Source organism: Lampetra fluviatilis, chromosome 37, assembly GCF_964198595.1.
Source record: "Lampetra fluviatilis chromosome 37, kcLamFluv1.1, whole genome shotgun sequence".
Taxonomy (NCBI): domain Eukaryota; kingdom Metazoa; phylum Chordata; class Hyperoartia; order Petromyzontiformes; family Petromyzontidae; genus Lampetra; species Lampetra fluviatilis.
The window spans coordinates 83,245-101,268 of NC_136311.1; the positions used below are offsets into that span (position 1 = coordinate 83,245).

The 18,024-nt window shown below is 54.6% G+C and overlaps 1 protein-coding gene across 1 annotated transcript; it reads left to right on the plus strand.

The window, feature by feature from the left end:
* Nucleotides 1-11,709: 11,709 nt before the first annotated feature.
* LOC144945184 (uncharacterized) lies at nt 11,710-17,006 on the plus strand. Its single transcript, XM_078873475.1, has 2 exons — nt 11,710-12,722; nt 16,531-17,006. The coding sequence occupies exon 1, from the start codon at nt 11,813-11,815 to the stop codon at nt 12,716-12,718; it is 906 nt and encodes a 301-aa protein (XP_078729601.1). The 5' UTR covers nt 11,710-11,812; the 3' UTR covers nt 12,719-12,722; nt 16,531-17,006.
* Nucleotides 17,007-18,024: the final 1,018 nt, after the last annotated feature.

The following is an 18,024-nucleotide window of genomic DNA, read 5'->3' on the forward strand; positions in this document are numbered from 1 at the left end:
ACCCATATATAGAGTGAGTGTGGTTGGCTTTGCCCAATTAAGTATTTTATCGAAACATGAATCGACAGTAACCAAACAGACATTACGTCACGCGCAGGAGCGCGGTGGGCGGGGAATTCCTTCATAACATGACGTAATAGCTGGCTACATTTCACCCTGGCGTCTCGCGCCGATGACGTAACACGGAGTGGGAACGTCAGAGACCAAGAGAGAGCGGGGTCAGACGGTGATTGTGGCGAGGAGTGTTTTTAGAGTTTAATTTTACGTAGATTACTTTTACATTTCTTCCTCTATTATACAGAGATCCCTTGGGTGCCTGAGCTCAGCAATAACGTGAACATTATTGTGTGTGTACACTGTACATTATGTGTAGGCTATGTGTGTGTACAGTGCGTGTTTACACTGTGTGGTGGGCAGTCCCGGGTAAAGCTACATGGCTGGGAGTCGGCCATTCCCTGTTCACCTTGGGGTGGAAGAGGAATGTCCTCTCGCTCCTACATTATTTAACATTGTGTAGGGGACTGAACAGAGAAAGTGCTAAAAGGCACGCGTTGAGATAATTGGATACAGGTGGCCGGAAGGCAGTGTAATCGTTATTCAATCAAGGACACACGTGTCAGAGTAAAGTGGGGTGGCCACCATCCTACAGGGGCGGGACTGACCGAGTATCTGAGGGGGAGCGAGGCGCGCAATCGGGGCGCTTGCTTTGGAACGAATCGACGACCAAGGTGTAAACCATTGGGACTGACTGCTCAAGAAACAACTTGGTATAAACCATTGGGCTAAAGATAGCCGTAATAATTACGAGTGTGGCGGTTGTTACACTCGGAACTGTAAATACATTACACTCGTGGCAGTGGTGGGAAGCAGTCTACGGTATCCCAAAAGAAGACTGGCAGAGAAGCTCCCTTGGAGGAAGAAGTGTCGTCCCTAAGCACCCTGGGTCCCTGAGAACCAAAACCCAGTGTAAGCCGGACCCTGTTGGCATGTACGTTCCAAAAAGAGATAAAGACCTCAGACCGGGGGAACCAGAATCGCCGAGACAGGAGAACTGACAATTGATCGGTTGCTGACGGCGAACGTTGAAGCGAGGGGAAGGAAGAGCCGATGCCGCTGCCTCCACCCACCACGTGGCAAGCTGAAGCTCCGGGGATGCAGCCGCCGCCTCACCTCACAGTGCAGCGAACAGACACACCTGAGCTAGAGCCGCCGCCACTCGACATGTGGTGAGTTAGGGCTCCGGGGAGGCAGCAGCCGCCACTCCTCACGGAGCCGATCAACCTGTTTGGCCGCTGTTACAAGCTGCATCACGGACCTCGACCACCTTGTCCACGCAGGAGCTACGCCCAACGGGGATCCCAGATGGAGATGTGTCGCACGAGATACCACCGCGGACCTTCACTGAACCAACCTGAGGTCCGGCGGAGCGCACACACGAAGGCTGGGTCCCATGAAGGAATTTACGGCGACCGGAGGTGATTGGGTGGCATTTGTCAAAGGATTCGAAGCTACCGTCAAAGTCCGCAGATGGAGCGAGAAGGAGGCCCTTCAAGAGCTGCCCACGGTGTTCGACAATGGAGCGCATGGCGGCCTTCTGCACGATTTCTGAGAATCAGCGTCCCACACTACGACAGGCCTACGAGGGGATGGCAGAGATGTTCTGCCCTTTGTCTCGCGCAAGGCATCGATTTTCATCCCGGCGGAGAGGAGATAATGAGTCACTGATGGCATACTGTAGCGCCTTGTTGGCACTCCCAATTGTGTTCCCGCAGATGGATGAGGTTGCCCGGGACGTGCTGTTGGCAGAGCAGATGTGAGGAGGCCTCATCCATCGGAGCGGCTTTGCGTTACCGATTGCGCCAGAGAGCTAATAGATTTTGATGTGCTTCGTTAAGTGCCTCCGAGCACACGAAGAAGGAAGAGCGCCATTTTAGATGGTAGCACAGGTGTCAAAAATGATGGAGAACGGAGGAGCCAGAGGACCAGCGGAGCCAACAGGAACAGCAACGACAGTGGCCACTGCCGGGCCCAGCATGGGTAATGATCTTAAGGCGACCTTGGAGTAGATGGCAGCGGCCATCCGGGAATTCGGCAGTCCAAGGCATGATCAAGAGTGGCAGCGACCATGGCAGACCCACGGGGGGAGGCCGGGCCACATCGCAAGAAGATGCCAGGGTAAAGTCAACCCGAGACAACCAAGCCAGCTCTGGACAACATCACGTGACTTCCCAAGAAAGAATCAGGCTAGCCGCGACACCCGGCCAGACCATACACACACCTCATCATGAAAACCCTCATCACCATTTACACCTGCACACCACTCGATCACGGTGACCCACGGCGACCCAGGGAAAATTTAGACAACATCTAAATAAAAATGGAAAAAACTTGCGAGACGGGTTGTAGCAGTGGTCATGGGGTTATTGGTACTAACAGGAACGATAGGGGGAAATCCCGCAGGGGTGTTGGTCGACACGGGAGCATCAGTCACCATTATTTTTGCGCTCGTGTTCGATATGTCACCAACAGTTAAACGCCGCCTAGAACGGGTTTATAGTAAATTTGTTGCGGCAAACGACGGTAGCTTGGGAATTGTCGGAAAGTTAAAACAAATCCACATCGAAAAAATTTGTTTATTGGGCCCGGTATTGGTCGATTCGTCCCTAACAATACCATGCTTATTGAGAACCGATTATTTAAGTCGGCTACCCATTATAATACTGATGGACCAGGGCTGTATAGAGATTCCATTGGGAGGATGTATTTTTTGCGGCCTGACGCAGACAGGGAAGGCCACCAGAATAAACACACTGGTGGGAGAGTCGATGATGATTCCGCCGCTAGCACAGGCGTTGGTCCCCTTGCGATATCGATCACCATTAATTACCTCATGGACAGACAAGCCGATTATAGTGTAGTAACGCTTACGACTCGTTGACACCGGAGTTGGAGGCACACTTGTTTATTTGAATACCAACTTTGTGACATACACAATTGAGGGGGTATCGGCCCCCTCACCCGTCTATCTGAGGACACACCTCTAGGCTAACCTTAGCCTGCCTCTGAGTCCTCCACTAATGGGCTAGGGGAGGCTATCTTGGCCCGACACTGGTCAGTCGGGCCCGGTACCCAGAGTCCAGACCAGCACTGGCTCTGGCTCTGGTACCACGCCACTGGCTCGAGCCTGCGCGGTCCTGATAAGGACGGCGTACCAGGGGGAGTCCAGGGCTCTATCTCAGACGTCTTCCTCCTCCTCTTCTTTAGCTAAACATCACTCCCGAGCCTCCCGATACATTCCCCTTTTATACACCCCCCTCCCTGAGGGGTGGGGCCCCGGGGGATCGTAACGTCCGAAGCGCGGACGTCGTAGAGGGCACCTGCCCGTGCACTGACGTAGCCCCGCCCACTGTGCTTGTTTACCATAGGCTGCCATGCATAACGGGCTCTCTGTAACAGCCCTACATCACTCCCCCCCACATAGCATGCAGCCGTCCCGGCTGCCAACATACAAAAATTTGACAATAAAGGTGCCTTCACCCCCTCACGTGTGCCTCACTATTTTTTGAACCATAACAGGAACCAGAACAAGACACAACAACAAGATGAGAAACAACCCGTCGCACCCCCCCGAATAAATACGAATTCCGTAAAAAAAACAGCTTATATACAACCAGCAGGGAACCCACCCCGCACACACAACAAACGGTGAACCCAACATATGTACATCCGAGGAGCGGGAAACACACCATCCACACAACACCCAATAAACACAACAGCTATGTACACATTTTCCGGCCTCACAACAGTTTGCGCATTTTAGCGCGCGTCCTTGCAGCGGGCCCCTCACACGGGGTAACCCCGCGTGGCGGACCATCAGGTGGCGACTGTCCGTCTTTAGGTGAGCATTCCTCTGACTCCGCGTGACCCTCGGCATCCGCAGGAGGGGTGATCGGGCGTGAGCCCGTCACTCCTGATGCTCCTGAAGGTGGCACAGCCGGCAAGGCATTAGGTGAGAGCGACGGAGACGGACCCAGCAAGTCGGCCGACCCCCCACATGTTTGGCCACGCGCGTGTGAAGTGGGGTTGTGTACCGCAGCGAAGGGTTTTAATCTGGAGGGGTGCACGAACCATCGCCGCTTCCCCCACTTGATGCGCACGCACTGCGGACGTAACACCTCCACCACTTCCACAGGGCCCCGCCACGGCCGCACCAGTTTAGAGGAGGTTGCCAGTGGCACCTGGGGGCAGTGCAACCATGCCTTGTCCCCCGGCTTCCACTGCAGCATGTGCGCTCGACTCAATCTGAGGCGCTCATTTGCCTTCTGACGGAGGTCAGAGTTTTGCATTGCAGCATCCCGTGCCTCGGTCAATTTGTCCAGATTAAATTTAACGTGGTCAGCCAGATTAGTTTTTCCCTGCGGCACAGGGATCCGCAACTGGGCACGAACAGGCGGGTCTGGTTCTCGGCCGTACATGAGGTAAAAGGGAGAAAACCCCGTAGCCGCATGGGGTGCCATCCGGTACGCCGCCAAGACCCCCTGAATTTGTAGGTCCCAATCCGTTTGCGAGTCCGAAACTTGTTGTGATAACATGGACGAGATGGTGCGATGCAAACGTTCGACCATCCCGTCAGTTTGTGGGTGATATGGGGAGGTCCGAATTTTCTTTGTGCCCAGGAGATCGCAGACTTGTCTGAGTAGTTTACCGGAAAAATTTCTGCCCTGGTCGGTCAGCAGCCTCTCCGGAGCACCTTTGTCCAGGACATAACCCTGAACAAAGGCCTCCACGATGGCTGCTGCCGACTGGTTGGCCAGAGGCCAGGCCATAGGCCAGCGTGTAAAATACTCGACACCCGTCAACAAATATCTATTCCCTCTGGGGGTGGCGGGGAATGGTCCCAAAATGTCCAGAGCGACCAGCTCGTTTATCCTGGACACTTTGATCGATTGCAAGGGCGGGTTAGACTCCCGTGCCGGCGGTTTGCGTTGTGCACATTGAGGGCACGATCCCAACAAATCCCCAACATCCCTCGTCATGCCAGGCCAGTAAAAATCAAGTTGCAGCAAGGCGAGAGTCTTTTGGGTCCCCAGGTGTAGGAGGCGCTCATGAGCGGCCCATACCACCCTACCCCGCAACCCAGTAGGGACAACCAGCCGATGTCGACGTGACTTCCCGTCCCAATGCATTAGCAGACCTTGGCACATTTCCCATGCGTCGGAAGCACCTCTTTTTCCCCCCGCCGCACCGCCAACGCGACGTCGCCACCCGAGGAGGGAGACATCCTCCATCTGGAGGCGCCCCCATTCAATGACGGGCAACCCCAACAGGGAATCTTTGCCCTGTTGTTCGATCGAATTAGGAACCATTGCATCGTCGTCGTTGGCGGCCGCCAAGACAGGTACCGATGTGTCCCCTGGAGGCCTGCAACGTCCAGACCCCAGGAGGCATGCACACTCGGAGGTGGTTGGCAAGCGTGACAGAGCGTCCGCGTTGGTGTGGCGAACGCCCTTACGGTATGTGGTTTGGAAATCGTAATCCTGGAGGACCTCCAACCATCGGGACAATTGTCCCGATGGCTGTTGAACCCTCAGGGCGTACTGCAGTGCCGCATGATCTGTGCGGACGGTGAAATGCCGACCGTACAGATATGGGCGATACTGTTGGACGAAATGGACAATTGCCAACAGTTCCCTACGGGTGACACAATACCGTTGCTCCGCTGGAGACAACACCCGACTGCCGTACGCAACCACACGTTCCACGCCGTCAACCACCTGGGAGAGCACGCCCCCAATACCCGTGTTGCTCGCATCGGTGTCGAGCAAGAACGGTTTTGAAAAATCAGGGTAAATCAGGGGAGGAGCGTTTACCAAAGCGTCCCGAAGGGAGCAAAAAGCAGCTTCCTCCTCCTGACCCCAGCAGAACCGAACCCCTTTAGATGTCAAAGCATGTAGGGGTTTGGCGATAGTCGCAAAATTAGCGACGAAGCGTCTATAATACGACGCAAACCCAATAAAACTCCTAACCTCTCCCACTGAGGTGGGAGTCGGCCAGGAGCTAACACACTGCGTTTTGGCGGGATCGGTAGAAATACCTGAGCGCCCCACGATGTGCCCCAAATAACGCACCGACTCGCGTAACAAATGGCATTTTTGGGGCTTAAATTTCAAATTAGCAGCCCGCATCTTTAGGAAAACTGCCCGCAACCTCTGGAGATGTTCCTCAAAAGTTTTGCCAAAGACAATGACGTCATCCAAATAAATCAGGCACGATTCCCATTGCAATCCAGCCAAAACCAATTCCATCAACCGCTGGAAAGTTGCCGGCGCTGAGTGTAAGCCCATCGGCAACCGGTTGAATTGAAACAGGCCGTGCGGAGTACGGAAAGCAGTTTTAGGCTTTGAATCATCGTCCAGAGGAAGCTGCCAGAATCCCGAAAGTAAGTCCAATGTGGAGAAGAATCGCGCTCCCGCCAAGGCGTCAAGCGATTCGTCCATCCGTGGGAGCGGGTATGCGTCGGCAACCGTAATTTTATTAAGGCGCCGAAAGTCAACGCAAAACCGCAACGAACCGTCCTGCTTCTTAACCAGGACGATCGGCGCTCCCCAAGGGCTGTTGGAGGGAGAAATGATGTCGGCGGCTAGCATGTCATCAACAGCCGATTTGACATGGTCCTTTTCGGCGGGACTCAACCGAAAAGGATTCTGGCGTATTGGCGCGCTGTCACCCGTATCAATATGGTGACGCAGCAGATGAGTGCAGCCCAAATCGTATTTATCCCGACTGAAAACGTCGGAAAATTCCCTCAGTAGTGTCTTAAGACGTTGGCGCTCTAAATTTGACAGGTCCGTCGATCCCGCGCAAAGCGCCTCGAGCCACCCTTCATCGCTGTCCGAATGTGGTCGCGGTGCAGGGACAGCGCCGACATGACTCGCGACGGGTTCCTCACAGGGCACCGGCGTTGCGTGAGCAAGTACGGTCCCCTGTGGGACCACCACCGTCTGCGAGCCCACATTGAGGACCGCGATGAAGGGTTCTCCTTCCCCTCTCACTATGGTCTGGGCCGGGAGTAAATTAGGTCCACTGACCCCGGCCCTAGACGGTCCCAGCAGAACCCCTTGAGCCCCAATGCCCTTAGCGAAGGGCCGCCGAAGTTTCAAAGGAATTAACATTTGCGCCCCCGGAGGAACGCGCACCGTTCTATCTACGAACGCCGGCACCGTCGCGAACGCCGTCCGGCTCATAGCGGGGGATGGCAGAAACGCCATGCGTCGGCCCGATGGGAGCTCAATGCATCCCTGGTCGATTAATATCCTAATCGGCATTTTGGCCAGGAAATCCGTCCCCAGCAGGCACGGAACCGCCAGCGAGGAGGAAACAAAAATCGGCCCAGATAATTTAATATCCCCGACACAAATCTGGGCTCGAATTTGTCCGATGATGCCAAGTGAACCCCCGTTAGCAGCAAAGAATGGTACATTAACAGGCATCAAAGGACGGCTCTGGGCAGGGAGAATGTTATAAATCAACTCCGAAATAATGGTCGCCGATGCCCCTGTATCGACCAGGATGCGCACCTCGACCCCATCGATGTGACCCACAACGGCCGACGACCCCGATGACGCGGCTACAACCCGATGGGCCAACACGGACCACTGGCTGGGTTCAATGTGAGTACCCAGAGCGGTGCGTGTTGGTGCCATGGTACGCGATATTTGCCCCCCCTTCGCTGCGGTGTTCGAGTGTGTGACGGGCGTGTGCGTGGGCCAAACATGAGGGGTGCCGCGACTCGCCGGATTATGATGGTGGAGCTTGTGACGAGGGCCGGCGTCCCGTTGAGGTGTCGTCCCGCGCTGCCGAGGAGAGCGGCACCCCGAGGCGACGTGGCCCCGGATGCCGCAGTTATAACAGCGTGGAAGCGCTGGTGGCGACGATGGACGTTGGAGACGGCTTGAACCGGCCCGGTCCTCCCGCGCTCCCGCTCCGTGCTGCCGTCGATGGTTGACGGCGCAAACCTCTTCCGCCGGGAGGGTGGCCGCAGCGACGGCGCGCCCGCTCGCCGCCTTGCTGGCCTTCCGTCGTTGAGAGGACAGGTTTGCGTGGAGGAGACGGGCCGCTTGGAGGGAGCACATTTCTGCATCGTCCTGTGCGACAATGACGATGTCTAAGTCGTCCGCCAGCAAAAGTATCTTTTCTGTCACCATGGCGTCGATCCCCTCGTCGTCCATTCGTGGAAAGGCTTCCTTTGCCAGCGCCAGGAGGCTTGTACGGTACGCCAGGGGCGACTCCTTCGTCCCCCGCTGGCGATCGTAAAAGAGTTGACGACAGTCCGATGGTGGCCCATACACAGCGGACAGCACTTGCAACGCCTTCCGCAGCGTGGAACGCCTCTCCTTCGTTGCCGATGTTAGTGTGGCGAGGGCGTCGCTGTCGAGGAGTGCTGGCAGTGCTCGGAGAGCCTCGGCGTCTGTCCACTGTGCCATCTCCTGGTGAGCGAGGAAGCGCCGCTGGAAGCCGCCCCAGTCGCCCTCCTCGCCCACAAATTCTTTGAGCGGCGGCAGTCGCTGATGTAAGGCAGCGGCTGCAGAGGACGATCGCGCTCCCTCGTCTCCCTCACTCGACTCAGCGTCGGCCCGAAGCAGCGATGGCATCGCCGGTCGCACCCGTGGTGACGCGGCAGGCACTGTACTCCCGCCGTTGGACGCGATGCTTAGAGCGGCCACGCCCTCAACAGCAGCTGCGGCGATGGCGGGAGTTTCAAAATGTTGCTCCGTTGAAATGGCGGGAAGGCGCTGTGGTCGTTGGCTGCTGTCGCCTCGTGGCGGTCCCGCAGCCCCCAGCCGCGTGATGTTGTCGAGCATGGCGGCTGCGGCGTACAGCAGCTCGGCCAGCTTCGCGTGCGCCTGCCTCAGCCCCTCCGTCGACGGCTCCCCTTCCTCCAGCTGCTGTGGCGTGGATGCACCCAGCCCCGGCTGCTCGATGGCATCTTCAGCCATCTCGGGCCCTCCAACTGCAGCGGTGTCCTCCGCCCCTGGTACTCCGACTCGAGTCGTCCGGCGTGTATCCATGTTCGTACTTTGTTTCACTTCTGACGCCAGATGTAGTAACGCTTACGACTCGTTGACACCGGAGTTGGAGGCACACTTGTTTATTTGAATACCAACTTTGTGACATACACAATTGAGGGGGTATCGGCCCCCTCACCCGTCTATCTGAGGACACACCTCTAGGCTAACCTTAGCCTGCCTCTGAGTCCTCCACTAATGGGCTAGGGGAGGCTATCTTGGCCCGACACTGGTCAGTCGGGCCCGGTACCCAGAGTCCAGACCAGCACTGGCTCTGGCTCTGGTACCACGCCACTGGCTCGAGCCTGCGCGGTCCTGATAAGGACGGCGTACCAGGGGGAGTCCAGGGCTCTATCTCAGACGTCTTCCTCCTCCTCTTCTTTAGCTAAACATCACTCCCGAGCCTCCCGATACATTCCCCTTTTATACACCCCCCTCCCTGAGGGGTGGGGCCCCGGGGGATCGTAACGTCCGAAGCGCGGACGTCGTAGAGGGCACCTGCCCGTGCACTGACGTAGCCCCGCCCACTGTGCTTGTTTACCATAGGCTGCCATGCATAACGGGCTCTCTGTAACAGCCCTACAATAGTGTCACCACTAGTACCAAGTTTATTCGGTATTCATTAGTGGTGGCGGACACCATTTTAAGACGGAACCAACGATTGTGCATACAGGTTTTGAACACATAGGAGCATGCGATTGCACTGCGAGAAGCAAAGGTAACAGCCTAAGTTTATCCAGCAAGTGAAATACTGGAGGATGAAGTGGTTGCGGAGATACAAGAAGTGATGGATGGGGTAGGGTCCCCCCTGGGCGGAGGAAATCATTCAGCGGAACCTTGAGTTGACTCAAGCTGAAAGAGACCGACTTAAAAGTCTCCTTCACGAATTTGATGATATTTTCAGTAAGGGCCTGCATTATCTAGGGCAGGGGTCCTCAAACTTTTTAAACAGGGGGCCAGTTCACTGTCCCTCAGACCGTTGGAGGGCCGGACTATAGTTAAAAAAAAACTATGAACAAATTCCTATGCACACTGCATATATCTTATTTTGAAGTGAAGAAACAAAACGGGAACAAATACAATATTTAAAATGAAGAACAAGTACAGTTAAATCAACAAACTTGCCAGTATTTCAATGGGAACTATGGGCCTGCTTTTGGCTAATGAGATGGTCAATGTCCGGTTCCATATTTGTCACTGCTAGTCGTAACAAGTGATGCAAGTGTGCATCCGTTAGTCTAGATCTGGTTGGAGATTTCAAATGTTTCATTCTGGAAAAAGTCTGTTCACAGACATAAGTGCTGCCAAAGATGGTTGCCATTTTGAGTGCATGGTTCCTGAGATGAGGATATGTCTCAGAGGGGAGAGATGCATAGAAATTATGAAGGCTGCTTGACTTGAATGCGTCTTTCAGAGAGTCACAATTCTGCAGTTCAGCCAGTTCCATTTGGTAAATTGTATCCACATTTTCAATGTCAATAGAAAATGGATTACGGAAAAGCTGTATGTCCTGTTCATGGAGATGAAGCTCTTTAAATCTAAATTGGAACTCCTTTTGCAAATTTTCCAGTGAATCCACACATGTTTTGTTTGGGAATGCAACCAATGGTTTTTCCGCTAACAGATTTTGAGTTGTGGGGAGATAGCAGAAGTTTTCCTCCTTCACTTGTTTGATGAGGAGGCCTAATTTTACTTCAAATGCTTTGACATGTGATTGCATATCACAGATGAGCTTCCCCTTTCCTTGAAGTTGCACACTGAAACTGTTGAGTAGCTCTGTTACATCTGTCAGAAAGGCAAGGTGCCATTTCCATTCTGCATCATTGAGCTCTGGTACTTCTTTGTTTTTTTAAAGCAGAAAAGCTGTAATCTGTGGAAGTAAGTCATAGAAACGTTTCAAAACTCTCCATCGACTCAGCCAACGGACTTCCGTGTGATACAGAACATCTTCATAGTCAACATTTAGCTCAGACAGAAATTCCTGAAATTGTCTGTGGTTTAGTGCATGAGCTCTAATGAAGTTAACACAAGATACCACAAATTTCATAACAGAGTCCCACTTCAGTGATTTACTACACAGCACTTGTTGGTGGATGAGGCAGTGTATGGCTATTGGATGAGAATGGTTATCTTTGTCCATCTCTTGGTTAATGCGAGCAATTACTCCTTTCTTAGACCCCACCATGCTAGTGTAGTAGAGTTACCCACTCGATATTCACAAACTCGGAGAGCAAATCGTTAACAAGGTTTTCCCGCTCAAACTAACGGTCAGGGTCTCACAAGCTGTGAGAGCTGACCGTAAACAAGGTTTTACCGCGTGACCAAACGGTCAGGGTCAGATAGGGTGAATTGGGATCGAAAAGCATATTGGGAACGACCAATCACAGGGTTCCACAAGATGGCCGGGGATTGGACAACCCGGCCACGAACAAGTATAAAGCCAGAGCGCTGAGAGCTCTCGGGGAGTTGGACTACACGAAGACCCAAGACGGCGGAAGAAGCCTAGGACCCTGGACCAAGCCCTCCAGCCCTTATCAGGGCTAGGGTTCAGAGTAACCAGTGGTCGGGAGACATCTCCCTAGGTCCAGTCAGAGGACACTGAAAGAGCGGGATATTAAGTAGCCTGTAGGGTACGGGGGCTTGTACGTTCTGAGTGCATAGGGACTGTGTTAATAAGACGAATAAAAGTGTGTGCTACAAAAGACGTTGAAGAGTCCGTTTGTACAACACTACATTGGCGTCAGAAGATGGAAACAAGACGAACGAACCGCACGCGAAGTCCCGATGATGCAAGCTCCGACTCACCTGTGGGTGCTGCGGGCGGCGCTGAAGATATTGGCGTGTTGCCAGCCGCCCCACCACCAGCTGTGCAGCCGATCGCCGCGAGCGATGGCACCCAGGCTGCTCACGCCCGCCTCGCCCAGCTGCTGCATGCTGCAGCAGCCATCCTGGAGCAACTTACCCTGGGGGCTGCGGGCGGGGAGGAATGGCCAACAGCGAACGTCCCCGCCATCGCAAACCCGGCGGGTCACGTGGAGGCGGAAGCCAAGTGCATGCTGGGACCCCCGGGGGCCAATCACGACACACCGCGTCATCGCAGAGCGACGCTGCCTTTGCAGGACCCTCCAGCAACACCGCGTCATCACGGCTGCGACGCCGTACTGTACATGTTGTCGACCAAGCCATCGCTGCGTTCGGGACCGAGTCTGAGCTTGACGAAGACGACGACACAGCTGCTCTACAGCAGCGGCTGCCTGTCTTTCGCGAATTCTCGTCCACAGGGGGCGACTGGGCGGCATTTCAACGTCGCTTCCTCAGCCACCAGGAGATGGTGGGCTGGTCGGATGCACAAGCACTTCGTGCACTGCCAGCCACCTTGGACGATGACTCTCTCGCTGCACTCATCTCCATTCCCAAGCGACAAAGGGCGACACTACAAGCAGCACTTCAGCGGCTGTCTGATGTCTACGGACCTCCTTCCGCCACACGCCACCAGTTCTACGAGAGACGGTGCAAGCCAAGGGAGTCGCCATTGGCGTTCCGCACCGCGCTACTCGCCATGGCAAGAGCAGCTTACCCCCGCATGGACGATGAGGCTGCTCCGCCGGATCCCGAGACCGGGACTACAGAGCTTCCAGAGCAGCGCAGCATAACCAGGCAAGTCGCGGCACCCCACACGCTCGGCCCTCATACACACCACAACACACCATTGACTCCGCTCGGAACACGGCGTATGACACGCGGCGTTTGGCCGACTCTTCGCGACCACTGTGACCCGGGCAGTGGTCAGAGCTGGCCCATAGAGTGGTTGTAGCGACGGCGGGTTCCTCGGTGGTTGTTGGTTCGATCGAGGGGGTGGAAGTGCGCGTGCTTGTTGATACCGGTGCATCGGCCACTATCATCTCCGAGTTAATTTACAATATACTGCCCGTGCGATGTCGATCTTTGGAAAAGGTTTCCGTTCCATTTTTCGCTGCAAATGGAAGTTCCCTGGGGATTCTCGGCCAAATTCGGGCGCAAATTGCCATTGGAGATATTAAATTGGCCGGACCTGTTTTTGTGTCTTCTTCCCTTGCGGTGCCGTGCCTTCTGGGAACTGATTTTCTTGCCAAAATGCCCATTAAAATCCTTATCGATCAGGGATGTATTGAACTTCCCTCGGGCCGCCGGATGGCATTTTTACCCGCGGCCACGCGTTCACGGACGGAAAATGCTTCCGTACAGGCTTTTGCGGCTTGCGCTGTACGCATTCCGCCAGGGGCACAAATGCTCGTCCCCTTACGGTTAAAGAAACCGCTCGCTCCCACCGCCTCGGTAAATGGCATTTTATTGGGACCTTCCAACACAGCAGTTAACAGCCTTTCGTTGGTGGCCGCACAGACTCTTGTAGCGGGCGACAGGGAGCCATTTATACAAGTTTTGAATGTCGGTCTGTCAGACACCGTCATTCCACAGGGGACAGTGCTCGCTCATGAGACAGTCGCGCCCCTGGGGACCGGGATTGTCGGACACGTAACGAACGCTCAGCAACCTCGCCCTCAGAACGGTGACGAGGGGTGGATTGACGCTCTCTGCGCTGATGCCGGCGATTTATCCGGCTCACAGCAGAGTGATTTGCGGGCTCTTTTGCGGGAATTCTCGGATGTGTTCAGCAAATCACAATTTGATATTGGCTGCACCAAGCTGCTGCGTCACCATATTGATACCGGTGACTCTGCCCCTATCCACCAAAACCTGTTTCGGCTCAGCCCTGCGGAGAAACAGCATGTTAAATGGGCAGTTGACGACATGCTGGCGGCTGATATAATTTCTCCTTCAAACAGCCCCTGGAGTGCTCCGATAGTGCTGGTCAAAAAGCACGATGGCAGTCTTCGATTCTGTGTAGACTTTCGGCGCCTGAATAAAATTTCCGTAGCTGACGCATATCCTCTGCCACGTATGGATGAGTCATTGGATGCCCTGGCAGGGGCGCGCTATTTTTCCACTTTGGACCTTCTGTCAGGGTTTTGGCAACTCCCCCTCGACGAAGCGTCAAAGCCAAAGACTGCTTTTCGGACACCACAGGGCCTCTTCGAGTTTAATAGATTGCCCATGGGGCTCCACTCGGCCCCAGCGACGTTTCAGAGGCTCATGGAGCTGGTCCTCGCTGGGCTCCAGTGGGACTCATGCCTGATTTATCTTGATGACGTTATTGTCTTTGGCCGCACGTTCAACGAACACATTGAACGGTTGCGCGCTGTCTTCGAAAAAATGCGAGCTGCGGACCTCAAATTTAAGCCGCAAAAGTGCCACCTGCGGGAATCTGTGCGCTATCTGGGCCACATAGTCAGCCGCTCGGGTATTTCCACAGACCCTGAAAAGACTAAATGTGTCAGCCAATGGCCTACCCCCACCTCTGCTGGGGATGTTCGCAGTTTTATCGGGTTCGTGTCGTACTACCGACGTTTTGTGGCTGGTTTCGCTACAATCGCCAAGCCACTACACGCTCTTACAGCGAAAGGGCTGAAATTTCATTGGGGAGACGCGGAACAGGCCGCATTTGACTCCTTACGGAATGCTCTTGTAGCAGCACCGCCCCTGGCTTACCCCGATTTCACAAAGCCGTTTATTCTGGACACCGATGCCAGTAACACCGGGATCGGCGGGGTGCTGTCCCAAATCGTTGATGGCGTTGAGAGGGTGGTTGCCTATGGAAGCAGGGTTTTGTCCCCTGCAGAGCAACGTTATTGCGTAACCCGACGCGAGCTGCTGGCCATTGTTTACTTTATACAACAATACAGGCCATACCTGTACGGTCAACGGTTTACCGTGCGCTCCGATCACTCTGCGTTACAATACGCTTTGCGCATTGACCAACCGTCTGGCCAGCTCTCCCGATGGTTTGAAGTCCTCCAGGACTACAATTTTATGGTGATTTACCGTAAGGGCACACAGCACAGTAATGCGGATGCGCTATCTCGCCTCCCGTCAGAACAATGCGCCTGTTTCACGAGTTCTGGCCGGTGCAAACCACAAATAGTACGCCCAGTTGCACCTCCTGAAACGGTTTCTGCTGCCCTTCCTTCCGATCCTGCGCCGGGTGTGGACCACGAAAATCCGCCAGCAAGTGACGACTTGCTGGGGATAACGTTGGACGAATGGGGTCGGCACCAAATGAACGATGCGTCATTGGTGCCTCTGCGTCGTCGCGCATGTGATTCGTCCTCACGTTCAAGTAAATCGAACTCTTTTGCCATGCGCCGCGGTCTGCTCATGCATTGGGATGCTGATTCTTGCCAGTACAAAATTGTAGTGCCATCGGCTTTGCGGTGTTCGGCTGTGTGCGCGGCACACGAGCGATTGTCACACCTGGGTGTGCATAAAACCATTGGGTTGCTAAGATTACAATTTTACTGGCCGGGCATGCTTCGCGACGTAACTGATATTTTAATGGGCTGCACCCAATGTGCGCAACGTAAACCTCCAGCGAAGCCGGCATGTCCACCGCTGCAGCCCATCACGGTATCCCGTGTGAACGAGCTGGTTGCTCTCGACATTTTGGGGCCTTTTCCTACAACGCCTCGTGGTAACAAGTACCTTCTGGTTGGGGTGGAGTATTTTACACGGTGGCCTATGGCCTGGGCCCTCCCCAACCAGTCGGCAGCAGCCGTGGTGGACGCCTTTGTTCAAGGCTATGTGCTGGACAAGGGCGCTCCAGAACGGTTGCTGACCGATCAGGGAAGAAATTTTTCAAGTACCCTGCTGAGTGAGGTATGCCGCCTGTTGGGCACTAAGAAGGTGCGCACTTCGCCCTATCACCCCCAAACAGATGGCATGGTGGAGCGGTTGCATAGAACCCTCACCTCTATGCTATGCCATCAGGTTGACGAATCCCACGTAGACTGGGACCTGCAGATCCCAGGGGTCCTCGCTGCTTACCGCATGGCGCCACATGCAGCGACAGGGTTCTCCCCATTTTTCCTAATGTATGGCAGGGAGGCCATTCCCTCCGCTGATGTGCGGCTTGGGATAGAGCAGCTTCCACAGTCATCGAAGCTCACTGACCATTTGCGGTTCAACCTGCAAAAGCTGTCTGAGGCTCGTGATGCGGCGATCGAAAATTCCGCTTCCCGCCATCGGGCAAATTCGAGGTTGCAGGCCCCTCGCACGTCCGTGCATCAGTGGGCTCCAGGTGATATGGCGTGGCTTCATTGCCCCCAGGTGCCGGTGTCCACATCGGCTAAACTCCTAAAACCATGGCGAGGTCCGGTTGAGGTGGTCCAGGTACTGCGCCCACAGTGTGTTAAGATACGTTGGGGACGACGGCGCTGGTTCGTGCACCCCTCTCGTCTGAAGCCATTTGTTGCTCCGCGCGGCGCTGCGTCACACTCAAAACACGAGGGCCGAGCGTGTGATATGCCCGACGAGCTGGATGTCGCCCCGTTGGTACCTAATCCACAGCGCAGACGTCTCATTCCTCCCGCAGATGATGCGGGACTGAGGGAGCCGTGCGAGCCACGAGTCTCTGCACGAAGGCCCCGTGAGCCGCCCAACATGTTTGCCAGGATGCCTGACCCGTCTACAACAAGAGTCTCTGCAAAGAGACCTTCTGACCCACCTAACATGTTTGCCAGGATGCCTGACCCGCCCAACATGTTTGCCAAAATGCCTGACCCGCCCAACATGTTTACCAGGATGCCTGACCCGCCCAACATGTTTGCCAGGCTGCCCGACCCGTCTGCTCCAAGGGTCCACGCAGAGAGGCCTCCTGCCCCTGCTGACATTTTTGCCAGGATGCCTGGTCAGCCTGCAGCCCGGAAAGGGGCACCCATCCCCTACGACGGGCCCGCGAAATACACACGGGCTAGATCGCGTCGCTTTTCTTGATTGCCCATCATTTTTTTTGCGGCAGCTGAATGCTGCATGCGTTGTGCGTCGCGAATGTCGTTATTTGTGATTGGTTCTGACCATGTACATATGTTGCGTTGTTGATGGGGGGGGGGGTATTTATAGTGGGTGTTCCTGTTCTTGTTGGATGTTCCTGTTCTTGTTGGTTGTGGCACACACACACTTTGATTCATTGATGGGGATTTTCTGCTTGTAACAGCCGGGACGGCTGAGGCTTCCGAAGGGGAGGGTGATGTAGTAGAGTTACCCACTCGATATTCACAAACTCGGAGAGCAAATCGTTAACAAGGTTTTCCCGCTCAAACTAACGGTCAGGGTCTCACAAGCTGTGAGAGCTGACCGTAAACAAGGTTTTCCCGCGTGACCAAACGGTCAGGGTCAGATAGGGTGAATTGGGATCGAAAAGCATATTGGGAACGACCAATCACAGGGTTCCACAAGGTGGCCGGGGATTGGACAACCCGGCCACGAACAAGTATAAAGCCAGAGCGCTGAGAGCTCTCGGGGAGTTGGACTACACGAAGACCCAAGACGGCGGAAGAAGCCTAGGACCCTGGACCAAGCCCTCCAGCCCTTATCAGGGCTAGGGTTCAGAGTAACCAGTGGTCGGGAGACATCTCCCTAGGTCCAGTCAGAGGACACTGAAAGAACGGGATATTAAGTAGCCTGTAGGGTACGGGGGCTTGTACGTTCTGAGTGTAACGGGTGAGGGGACCGTATACCCCTCAGTGCATAGGGACTGTGTTAATAAGACGAATAAAAGTGTGTGCTACAAAAGACGTTGAAGAGTCCGTCTGTACAACACTACACTAGGAGCACCATCAGTTGTCACACTGGCTAGTTTAGCCCAGTTCAGCTCCAAACCATTCACAGTTTGGCAAACCTTTTCATAGATATCCTCTCTTCTTGGTTCTTTCGGTAAAGTCACGTAGAAGGGAAGTAATAAAATAATAACAATAAAACATAATAAAATTATTCTCACGACGTTTCGGCCACAACGCAAACAGCCGTCCTCAGGTGAAAACCAGGTCTGTCGGGGAGACAGCGTCTGAATGAAACAGCACACGAGCTT